General features: G+C 45.2%; 1 protein-coding gene across 2 annotated transcripts; it reads right to left on the bottom strand.

The window, feature by feature from the left end:
* Positions 1-327: 327 nt before the first annotated feature.
* LOC129840712 (E3 ubiquitin-protein ligase MARCHF7-like) lies at positions 328-10,967 on the bottom strand. 2 transcript variants are annotated; one of them, XM_055908814.1, is made up of 11 exons: positions 10,868-10,967; positions 7,511-7,694; positions 6,179-6,319; positions 5,216-5,390; positions 4,190-4,375; positions 2,852-4,022; positions 2,446-2,615; positions 2,243-2,346; positions 1,873-1,974; positions 1,615-1,663; positions 328-1,122 (listed from the first exon to the last, which is right to left on the bottom strand). In XM_055908814.1, the coding sequence occupies exons 2-11, from the start codon at positions 7,682-7,684 to the stop codon at positions 1,028-1,030; spliced, it is 2,367 nt and encodes a 788-aa protein (XP_055764789.1). In that variant the 5' UTR covers positions 7,685-7,694; positions 10,868-10,967; the 3' UTR covers positions 328-1,027. The 2 variants fall into 2 exon arrangements, with proteins under 2 accessions (XP_055764789.1, XP_055764790.1); XM_055908815.1 differs by having other exon boundaries at positions 4,190-4,294.
* Positions 10,968-12,229: the final 1,262 nt, after the last annotated feature.

Raw genomic sequence — 12,229 nt, 5'->3', positions numbered from 1 at the left:
CATTTACAGGAGGAATCCCAAAATGTATAAAGTGGTAAAAACATATGTAGCTAGTTGTGCCAGACATTTTTATAAAGATGACTAGTGTATCGTTTAAACGTGTGCATGCTTTTAGCCTTAAAAAAAAGACAAAATTCTGAAGGGGGTGAGGCAGATTACAAAACTCTTCTCAGTAGGATACACCTAAGTATCCTCGTCTAGAGGAGGCTATTGAGGAGCAATTGTTGAAATTGCTTACACATTAACAGATTTTTAACCCTACTTCCTATATTAACTTCATTGTCCTTGTTCAGTTTTGTTGAATGAAATGTTTCCTGCAAACACATGTACATTCAAAACTTTATTGCAATAATTAAATGAAAACAAGTTTTAGGGTCAAGCAAAATAGCATTTTCATACCGCAGACATTGAAAACGGACAAAACCAGAACAAACTGTCAATTATTCAGTTGTAAAAAGTAAAGTTGTCACTAACATCCTTTTATTTTTTACTTCAAAAAGGAAAAGAAACAGTAAAGCGAATCATTTGCCACTTGATATATTCTTCCCTAAACAGCCCTTTCCTTTCTCCCAACCTGCTAAACTAATGAACCAGTGTCATGTTCAGGATCTTTTTATTTTTTACACAATATCTCACCACGGTGGCCGGATCTGCTTTTGTAGATCAGTAAACATTTAAAGCACTCGTGGTATAACAGTTCAAAAAGACATCTTGAATTTTAACAGAATAAAGCGCACTCAAATCTGGAGACCTAAAGGAAGATGAAATTAACAAAAGGGGGGGGGGGGGGGGGGGGTATAAAGACAGTCTGCATATTTATGACATCGTTACCTCTACGTCAGGAGTGACTTCCCATCTACTTGGCGTTGGCTTAAAAAAAAAAAAATCTCGCAAGCCATTGCACTCAGTAAAATCACATGAGATGAAACAGAGCAACAGAATGGGTTGCTACTGGCAGGTGACTCCATCAATTCTTCTGCTTGCCCCCCCATCTATTTTTCCTTATCCCCTTCGCTCTCTCTTTCGGTCAATTGTACTCCTCTTCCAGGTCTTCATCGAGGTCACAGAAATCGATTGACGGCCGGGTATCAACCACCTCTTCGTCCGATTCCCCATAAGAGCCTGCAGCGGAGGGAAAAATGATCAGTCAATTCAGACACTAGTTTATTAGCAGTCTATTACATGATTTATTTTTGAATAAACAGCTGCAAAAAGTATATTTTAGTTTAGAATGTGTTCAAAGGTAAAATAGGAAGACCATTTAATTGTCAGTGATGAATACTGCAGTGCACACCATGATATCAAACCATCTAATAACCTCTACCGAGAGGACCTTGTGCATAGCTAACTGAAGGGTAATTATTCACAGAAGTGTTGCCGGGCAACAAAAATATGTGCAGAGCTCATCATGCTACGTGTGGAAATGCATTTGTACTTTCACACGTATGGGCCTTTAACATCAGAGAACGTCAATATAATCAAATACTTACCCATCGATTCAGTAACAGTGGTGGTGGTGGTGGGGGGGGGGGGGGGGGTAGTTTGACTAACAGCCTCATATCAAGTTACCAAAACGTGTACACAGCATTGGGGAGAAATTATTCAAGAACGTACTTTCAAGATTGTCCATGTGTTCGTGAAGGGTTCTTGCCAGGTTGAAAAACTGAGCAAAAGAGGGGGAAAATATTTGTTTCTTTTAAACACTGCATTACTACATTTGAATTAAGTATTTCCCCCCCCGATACAATAGTAAGTGAATTATACGGCCAAAGAACCTGGGGCTTAACGTTCAAAATGACTTCTCTGCGCCCAGTGTAAATGAATGAGGTTTAGAATTGGTTTTGCATGGTGGTGTCGACTGCAGGCTCTTACCCCGGCGTCGTTGGCAGCTCCCAGCACATCAGAGAACCTCTGCTCACACAGGTGAAGCAACACCACCAGGTAAAGGCCACAACTGATGAACTCATACTCAGACTGGACGGAAAGGGAAAGAAAGTAAGGAAGCGATCACTTAAAACTGCAGATATATATGCGTTAAGCTCAAGTTAAGACTGGGTCCTAGGAGGTTAAATCTTAAAAGTTTTACGGAACAGTTGTTTTTAGTGTCCCATTCTGGTATTCTACAGTTGAAAGAGCAGCACAGGAGTGATTTTCTGCGGAACGTTTCCCCATTCACAGTCTAACAGTTAGATAATGGCTGACTAGGAGATGACTGTCTGGGGTTAACTGAACGTCCCCTCACCTTCTCATGTGTCCTGTGTAGCTCGTTGATGTCAAAGTTCTCAATGTTCAGGTGCAGCTTCTCTTTGCACAGCTCACACGTGGTGATGGCATCCAGATTAGTGCCTGGACAAGAGTGAAAGACGGCAAGAATGTACGATAAATGCATAATACACCGAGGGGAAGAAATCATTTGTTGAGGTCAGAGAGGAAAATAAATCTTACCAGAGCTGATTTTGGAACGCAGCCACTTCTTGATGCAGTCCTGGTGAACATACTGCAGACTGCCTGTGCAGCGGCAGGGCTCGATCAGAGGGTTGGAGGGAGACTCCTCACCCATTTGGCAAATACGACACAGGTCCCCTTCCTCCTCGTCAGAGTCCTCCAACAGCAGGCTACAGGGGAGAGAGAGAGAATGGTTGACAACTGTAAATAAACCTTTCAAATCAGAGAAAAATGACTGAGTAAAATAATTAAAAGCGGTGGTCCATCCAAAAGAGGCATTAGAATGACAAGACGAGCGTGGCCACAATAAAGACGATGGACAACACATGGACAGTGCTATGTACAACAGGGGGTGGGACACAATAAGCATGCAGGTTCAGCCCACTCCCCCAGTCAGCATCCCCACCTCTCCTGGATCTTCCTCAGTCTCTCAGGGTCTCTGGAGGAGGTGGGCTTCTCCTGGCCCTCCGGTTGGCTCCTGGCCGCACCTGTCATGTCCACGGCGATCATGACGTTGTCGTGGACGCGGAACAACGGGTTGCTCATGAACCTCGCCAAACGCTGACTACTCCCCGCCATGTCTCTCAACTCCTCCTGTAGGGCGGCGCTAGCACCCATCGCCCCAGAGGCTGCCGCCGCAACTTCCTCTTCGTCTTCCTCATCATCCTCATCTTCGTCAGCCTTGGCCTCAGGGGTGTCTCTCCTCCTGAGGGGGAACTGGGTACCACGGTAATCCTCGTCGGCGCCAGACGCCAGGCGAGCGCTTTCGTCCCGTCCTTCTCTTCTACGGCGGGAGAAGAGAGGAGTGCAGCGGGTCTGGATGGAAGACGACAGCCAGGAGGAACCTGAAGTACTAGTACTACTTCCAACACCAGTGGTGCTGCCCCCTCTCCAGGCCTCCAGGCCAGGCTGGGGCTCCGGGGCACGCTGGGTCTGGCCCTCCTGGACCGGGGACAGGCCCTGTCTGCGACGCCTCAGGAAGGCAAAGGCCTGGGCCGCGTCAGAGCCTCTGGGAACAGGTTCCACGCTCACGGGTCGGACGCTCTCCTCACTGGTAACCACGGATGCGTGGCTGGGGCCTTCTCCAAACACAGGGCTGTCCTCGGCCGAGTCGAAGGAGCGGGAGGCGGAGCCAGAGCTGGAGCCGCTTGAGTCCTGGCTGGAGCGCCGAGAGAAGAGGCGGGAGAGGAGACGGCGGGTGGAGCGACGACCATCGGATGCCTCGCCACCCTCTGGGGTTGTCCTGGGGGTGGCGGTTGGCGCAGAGGGAGGGTGGCTGGAGTCCCGGGCCTCCCGTCTTGCTGAGGGGGTTGTGTACCAAGAGGGGCGAGAGGAGACGGAGACTCCTAGAGTGGGCTCTGGGCTCTCAGTGGGGTCCTTGGTGGTGCGGAGGGTAGAGGTGGTCAGGGAGTGGCCGGTGGTCCGGGAGGTGGTGGAGTCTCGGGCCAGTGGGGAGCGCTGGTAGGTGGAAGAGAGGTGGCGGCTGAGGGAGCTGCTCTCCCTGCTAGAGGAAGAGTAGAGGGCCTCCTTGGGCCGTGCCCCCTGGGCATAGGTGGAGGTCACACGGTCTGGCCGGTCTAAAACAAACATGTCCACATTAGCGGTTGCATGCGTGTCAGTATTATGTTTGCGTGCGAGTATGTAGCGGTTTCAGTTTTATGATTGAATGTGTGTATAAATGTGCCAATAGATTTGTAAGTCAATGCAAACAAATGAGTCACTATGTGTGCGTGTGAGAACGTACACAGGGATGAGCCGAGTCCAGAGCTCCTATAGCTGCTGTCAGCCACACTGGACAGACTCCTCCCCTCAGTCCTCTTCTCCAGCTCCCTTCTGGACCACAGGGGCTCTGAGGAGGAAGAGGAGGATGAAGAGGAGGAGGAGGATGACGACCTGGACAGAGGCCGGTACGACTTCCACGATGACAAATCTAAACAGAAGGTGCCAGTTTGTTATTCAGCTGCATGATGGAAAAGATAAGTTGGCTAAACCACGAAGGATTTAGGAATCATTAAGATGCTTAATCAATGTCATAAGTATAACAACGGAAGATTTAATATCATTATTATCACTCAAAGCAATGGTCATGATTTTATGCATGATTATCACAAGACCTGCATTCATCAAGTGTATGGAAACTAACAGCAGTATACTAAAAGGAAAAGTTCACTTAAAAGAACATTTGCCGGGCCTCCCGGGTGGCGCAGTGGTCTAGGGCACTGCATCGCAGTGCTAACTGCGCCACCAGAGTCTCTGGGTTCGCGCCCAGGCTCTGTCGCAGCCGGCCGCGACCGGGAGGTCTGTGGGGCGACGCACAATTGGCATAGCGTCGTCCGGGGTAGGGAGGGTTTGGCCGGTAGGGATATCCTTGTCTCATCGCGCTCCAGCGACTCCTGTGGCGGGCCGGGCGCAGTGCGCGCCAACCAAGGGGGCCAGGTACACGGTGTTTCCTCCGACACATTGGTGCGGCTGGCTTCCGGGTTGGAGGCGCGCTGTGTTAAGAAGCAGTACGGCTGGTTGGGTTGTGCTTCGGAGGACGCATGGCTTTCGACCTTCGTCTCTCCCGAGCCCGTACGGGAGTTGTAGCGATGAGACAAGGTAGTAATTACTAGCGATTGGATACCACGAAAATTGGGGAGAAAATGGGATAAAAATGTAAAAAAAAAAAAATTTGGAAAAAAAAGAACATTTGCCAGGTATTTTCATACATTAAAAAGGGCTCAAGGAAAGAGACTGAAAACATTTAACTCTTGAACCAGGGGTCAGATACCAGAGTCTCTGCTGAGGACACTGCTGGAGTAGGAGGAGCCAGTCACAGAGGAGGATGGGCTTCTTGTATATGCAGCTCTGTTGGTATAGGACAGTTTGGCCCGTTTGGTATCCCCATCATCAGTTGTGTTGCTGAGAAGTCCTGAGTACGTCCCCAGTCTTCGCTCTGAATCAGTCTGATAAAACAACCCACAGAATACCATCACATGAATCAAAATGGGCTTGAACGGCACTTTGAACTTGAAACTTGGCACTGTGCATCAGTAATATCACTATCAAAACCTAAAAGGCAAACTGTTTAATCCTCAAGTCTATTGACACACGTGTAATCTAAGTAACAATTTAAAACAAATCCCTATCAAAATCTGCCAGTTTATGTTAGCGACAGCATTGGCTGCATCTCAATCCACCGCATCCGCCAATGTCGGCCTTCCGCATCTGCGGTGGAAGGTGGCAGAGCTACAGCGGTGTTGGTCAGACCATGAGACATCCCGAAAAAAAAAGTTTTTTTTTTTTTTAATAATAACATTTTAAAACAATCTTCTCACAAAACGTAGCGTCCAAACTAAGGGAGACTCAAACGATGGTGTTCTCAGTTTTGCTCTACGCCCCCATGATTGCCACAAGACTCATCTGAAGGTAAAAAAAATGAAATAACAATTTCCCAAGCTCTCTTATATCTCCTAGATATAGGACAGGCACTTCAGAACCTTAATCCTTATGATAAATATTTTTTGACTGTCTTTTGCCATTTATAAAAATGTTTTATTCAATTTGTTTCTATGGGCCAAAGTATAGGCCAAATTCTATATTTTATCCAATCTTTTATTTTTTTTGATAGCTAAAGGGGTCCTAAAATTCTAAATCAAATAGCTAAATGATTCACGGTATGACCATGTTAAAACAAATCCATATATTAGCTGAGTGCCCTAATGAACAAGATCCCATTCTATCGTGAGTTTACCAGTTTGCTGCGGCTGCTCAGTGAGGACTCAGCCCAGGAGCGATCGTAGGAGACAGAGGAGGTAGTCAGAGGGGATTTCCAGCTGGAGTGGCAGCTGTCAGAGCTACTGTAGTTCCTGGTCGAGCTGAGGAACCGAGAGCTCTGAGACACCAGGAGCGTGAAAACACAGGGGGTCAGCACAAGTCAATACATAGAGAAATGTAGGGTAGCTGACATGATACAAATCCAAGATCACCACAAACAGGAAAAGAGTGGGAAAACAGACCATATCAAAGCAGTGTTTCCCCTAGGATTTACATCAGCAGCGATGGCAAAGTTAGCATTGTAGTGGGCGTGGCCAATGGCATAAGACCAAAAATTGTAAAGGCCCTCAAAGACAATTTAGCTGTAAAAAAAAAAAAAAAAAATACAATTAAAAAATGATATCCTCAAAGTTATTTTCTTACCATTCTACACATTGACATGGGCCCGAGATACATTTTTTATTTTTAAAGCTAATTTCCTGCAATTCTACACATTTTGCCATGGCTTCTGCCGTGTCCTTAAACTAGCAGAGCGACTCAAAATCAATGGGTGCACCTATTTTTTGGAGTTGCGGCAACGATTTAGCAGTGGAGGCTAACACTGCTAAATGAATATAGGGGAAACACTGCAAAGCATTTGTATAAATCTCCTTGTACCAATTATTCCTTCATTCTTGCATGCTAGCTAGATAATGGCATAATACTTCACAAAGTACTCCAAAATGTTAACAGCCTTCTGTAATTCTACTTAAAGATGTTTGCAAATGTGTCAATTAAGGCACTTGTTTATTGTGCATTTGAGCTGGGCCAAGGACTCTTCTGGAAGAGTAGTCAAATAGACAGACAGCCCAGTAGTAACTTTATCTAATGGCACAGTCCCTGACAGGACAGGCGGGCTGAAAAACACACGGGCAGGAATCTAGGCTGGCCTATAAAAAGCCCCACCTAAAGTACACAGATACCTTCTCTGCTTCTGAACATGGCTAGCTAGCCAAATAGAGATGAGGACTGGAACCAAGAGGCAGAGCAACAGACAGTCCCTTAGTCAGATGGGAGCAAAGAAATCCTGATTCTTGGGGGGAGAAAATAATGACCCACACGACTGCATTTATTTTAAAGAGAACATTGGTTTTCATGAAAACCGGCTAAACTTGTCCCAACTGCCTAGTCTTATCCTTCCTTTATAAACATATTTGAAGTGTTCTTATTATTAACCGGCAACATTTTTGGAATACGAAATGACGTTTAGGGTCAGCAAATGTATGTAACCTGACACTTTCTCCCTCTCGTACGGTGTTCAGTTCAGTACCTGGTGGTCGAGGTCAGGTTTAAGGGGCGTGGCCCTGGTGAATCGATCACTGTTCAGGACACTGGATCTTCCATAGAGCCTGCTGGATCCCAGGGAGGAGGGGGAAGAAGATGAAGTATAAGACGACGTGGTGCTGGACACCGTAAAGGGCAGCCGACGAGGCTTGGAATCCATCACTGATTGGCTGTGGAAAAACCAAGATGTTAGTAACACCAAATCCCACAGGATCCATCACTGATTGGCTGTGGAAAGATATTAGAAAAGCCAAGATGTAAGAAAATGTTTAATCAAACATTGTACAAAGAAGTGGAGTACAGTAGGCTTAGACATAGTCCAGTGTTATCTAGTACACAAGCACTAGACTGATGTAAGCTACAGCAGGGGTTTCCAAACCTTTCCACTCAAGCCCCCCTTCCAGCACTGAACATCTCGTGTCCACCATGCACGCACCACATCTATTTCTATGGGCACAAGCACTGGTCATGACACCAACTGTTCACATCCCTTGTTGGCAGCTAGAACATTTCAGTTTAAGCTCATTTTCTTGCAATTCCACACATGTTGCCTTGTCTTCATGTGATATTTGAGTGACAAACATTACAATCTAGCAACAACAAAAAAAGAGTTGACATGGGCTAGTTGATCTGCACATTTCTGACAAACTATAAAATAGCTCTATGGTATTTGTATTTATTATGGATCCCCATTAGCTGCCAAGGCAGCAGCTACTCTTCCTGGAGCCAAGCAAAATTAAGGCAGTTAGACTTTCTTTCCCCTCCCCAATTTCTCTCGTCTCATCGCTGCAACTCCAAAGGGCTCGGGAGGAGGCGAAGGTCAAGTCATGCGCCCTCGGAAACATGCCCCACCAAACCGCACTTCTTAACACCCAACTGCTTAACCCGGATTCCAGCCGCACTAATGTGTCAGATGAAACACTGTTCACCTGACAACCGAGGTCAGCCTGCAGGCGCCCGGCCCGCCACGAGGCGGCGCTAGAGCGCGATGAGCCAAGGCAAGCCGCCCCGGCCAAACCCTCCCCTAACCCGGACGACGCTGGGCCAATTGTGCGCCGTCCTACGGGACTCCCGGGCACGGCCGGTTGTGATACAACCCGGGATCAAACCCGGGTCTGTAGTGACACCTCTAGCACTGTCTTAGACCACTGCGCCACTCGGGAGGCAGCAGCTATTCATTTTTAAAAACATCACAATACATTACATTAACAGACAGATTTCACAACATATTAAGTGTATGCAATGACAAGAGGAAAACTGATTATGCACTACCCAATTTAGAAATTGCACCTTGTGCATTCTACTATTACAACCTTTAAGAGTAAGTTGAAAACCTTACTGTGTTACTTAAAATAAAAATACATAAAGTGGGAACCATTGGTCTCCAGTACGCCATATCAGTGCTCAATCAATATACATAACTCAATAGGAGTTCAATGTCCTGACCCAACCCTACTTATTGCTAAAACCTTCGGTGCCGGTTCCACCCAACCCTTAGGTAAACGTGATTTAACGACAACAAGATAAGACGAGATAGACCTAGCTGCGTTTAGTAACTGCAATCGTAAAGGCCAGACTGAAGAGTCAGGGAATCTCCCAATCTGATAAGAACCCAACAGTCAGGAGAAGGGGGTGGCTGTTCGCTGAGGCAGCAGAAGGGTGACAGTGTACAAGACAGACAGTCAAACTGTTCAGAAGCAGCAGCTTCTTGGCACCTAACCCCCACACCTGTCCTTGGATCACGATCACTCTTTTTGCATCCCAAATGGCACCCTAGTCAGTGCACTACATAGGCATTAGGGTGCCATTTGGCACACATTGTCACAGCCATTTGATGGTGACATTTCCTGAGGAATGAGAGAGCAGCAGGGGGGCTGTGCAGGCCAGGTCAGGCCTTGCATCACACGAGAGTCACTGCAGGGTAATTTATTAAAAAGGTGCATTCCTCTGGTTTACATGGATCACAGCACCCATATGGGGAAAGGAGAACCAGAGAGAAGAAACCTGTCCATCTCCTTACAAAGCCCAACCCCCTACTCAACTGTTTGAGAAAGGTTCCTAACAGTAAACTTCACAAATGTCTATGTTTATTGCACCTAGGCTATCACCTTTGGTAGCCTACAGTTGTGGCTTAGAAATACAATTTTAATAAATTATATTTATGTTCCTAATTTAGCCCAGTGCGATTGTGGTTTCTCTCAATCACACTCGAGGCATGTGTGGTGCTAAACTTAACCATCAGGAATGCTGAGTGAACTGCATATTGCAAATATTTATTTGCACAATAGTAACACGTTCAGTCAAGCTCTGCAAAACTGGAAGAGTGAATAAAAAAATTCGGCCACAGAAGTTATCAGTTTTTTTTCAAAAACACATTTTGTTTTGAGAATATGGTTTGGATGCTCTTCCTGATTCAGACAAGGCCATGGATGCATTGGCTTTTTTCTCTACCAGTCTAGGCCAGTTATTTTTCCTTCTCCATCTACCAGATTTGCTGCAATAAACTATAGTTAGGTACCTTTGCATAGATAATAAGACATGTCTTGTTCTGTCTAATGCAACAGTTGAGGAAACCAGTGACAGTTGAGGAAACCAGCATCTCAGTCATGAATCGCAAGCTAGCCAACAATGAGACTACTGTAACTAAAATGCTACCCAAATGACCGAACCGCCCTTTCAAAATGTCTGGCAGTTTCCAAGAAAGAGTTCACGTTTCCTTTTGCTGACCAGATGTCGAATGAGCTTGTCAGCTAGCTAGCTATCTACCGTTAGCAATACTCATGGCCATGTAAGCATGAAACATGCATTATCTCAAAGCCACACTGTCTGGGGCTAGCTAGTCAAGATAGCCACCCAAACGTGTTGTTGGCACGGCTTCGAAGTTCAAAATGGATGAAGAAAAACAGCTTGCTAGCTAACGTTAACTACTTGGCTAAATAGCTAGTTAATGGTAGCCCACGACCACAAAGCATGCTAGGGCTACAGTTGCTAACTACTATCCTAGAACTAGAAACCACTCGCAACTTCTAGAATAGAAACGACTCGATTGAGGACATGTCAGTCATATCCACAAATAGGGCATTTACGGTCAAGACATCGAGACACAAAAGAAAGTGAATGCGGTGGTTTAAGTGGTTAACGTCAGATAGCAAACGGTAGGCCTTTTGTTATGCTGTTGTTGATCATCCGTCCTGACATAACGTTAGGAAGTTAGCTAATCAATTTCTTATATCAAAGGAATCTCTTTATCCGTTGCCAAATTGAAATGTAAAACAATGTCGCTGGCTACAGCTAGAAACATCACGGATAAGGTGCTAACTTCGTGCAAAGGCAGCACACTCACCTTTGCTTCCAAGCTTAGCTGCATTCGATGATGACGGTGTCTGTGTGTTGATATAGAGGTCATGTGATTTACAATGCAATCAGACACCCAGAGAAGTACGTACAACTCGGGATGGTGATGGACAATGTACTCCAGCCAATAGAATATGAAAGACTGTACTTGTTCCCGCCCCTCGTTTAATTGACGGTTGAGAATTATGATTGAAAGTACAGTATGATTGTGATGGTAATGAATTGATGATGATGTTGGTGAGTTAAGATTGAATGTATGATTGTGATAATACACTGAACACAAATATAAACGTGTAAAGTGTTGGTCCCATGTTTCATGAGCTGAAATAAAAGACCACAAAAATGTTCCATACCACAAAAAGCTTATTTCTCTAAAATGTTGTGCACAAATTTGTTTACATCCCTGTTATTGAGCATTTCGACTTTGCCAAGATAATTCATTCACCTGACCGTTTTGCTGATGTCAATGTTGTGAACAGAGTGCCCCATGGTGGGGTTATGGTATGGGCAGGCATAAGCTAAGGACAATGAACACAATTGCATTTTATCAATGGCAATTTGAATGCACAGAGATACTGTGATGATATCATGAGGCCCACTGTCGTGCCATTCATCCACTGATATCACCTCATGTTTCAGCATGATAATGGACGACCCCATGTCACAAGGATTCTTGGAAGCTGAAAATGTCCCAGTTCTTCCATGACCTGAATACTCACCAGACATGTCACCCAATGAGCATGTTTGGGATGCTCTGGATTGACGTGTTCAACAGCGTGTTCCAGTTCCTGCCAATATCCAGCAACTTTGCATAGCCATTGAAGTGCAGTGGGACAATATTCCACAGGCCATAATCAACAACTCTATGCAAAGGAGATGTGTCGCACTGCATGAGACAAATGGTGGTCACACCAGATACTGACTGGTTTTCTGATCCACGCCCCTCTCTCTTTTTTAAGGTACCTGTGACCAACGGATGCATATCTGTATTCCCAGTCATGTGAAATCCATAGATTAGGGCCTAATGAATTTATTTCAATTTACTTATTTCCTTATGTGAACTGTAACTCAGTAAAATCTTTGAAATTGTTGCACGTTGTGTTTATATTTATGTTCAGGATAAACACACAATTATCTGGTTATTTTTGTTCCAAACAGTTTTGCAATGGTCAATAGTCTCAACAGAATCAACTTATATGTGAGGATGGCTATTTTCCGTCCTCCTCTTTAGTTCGAACAGAGAGGATGAAAAACCTTCTAATACATATCTATATTTTATTATACAGTATATGATATAATAACCTACTTTGGTTCAAACTGTAATATATATAATTCATAATATATGTCTCAA

This window comes from Salvelinus fontinalis, chromosome 41 (assembly GCF_029448725.1).
Source record: "Salvelinus fontinalis isolate EN_2023a chromosome 41, ASM2944872v1, whole genome shotgun sequence".
NCBI lineage: Eukaryota > Metazoa > Chordata > Actinopteri > Salmoniformes > Salmonidae > Salvelinus > Salvelinus fontinalis.
The sequence above is the reverse complement of the archived record's forward strand: the minus strand, read 5'-3'. Positions and strand labels throughout refer to the sequence as shown.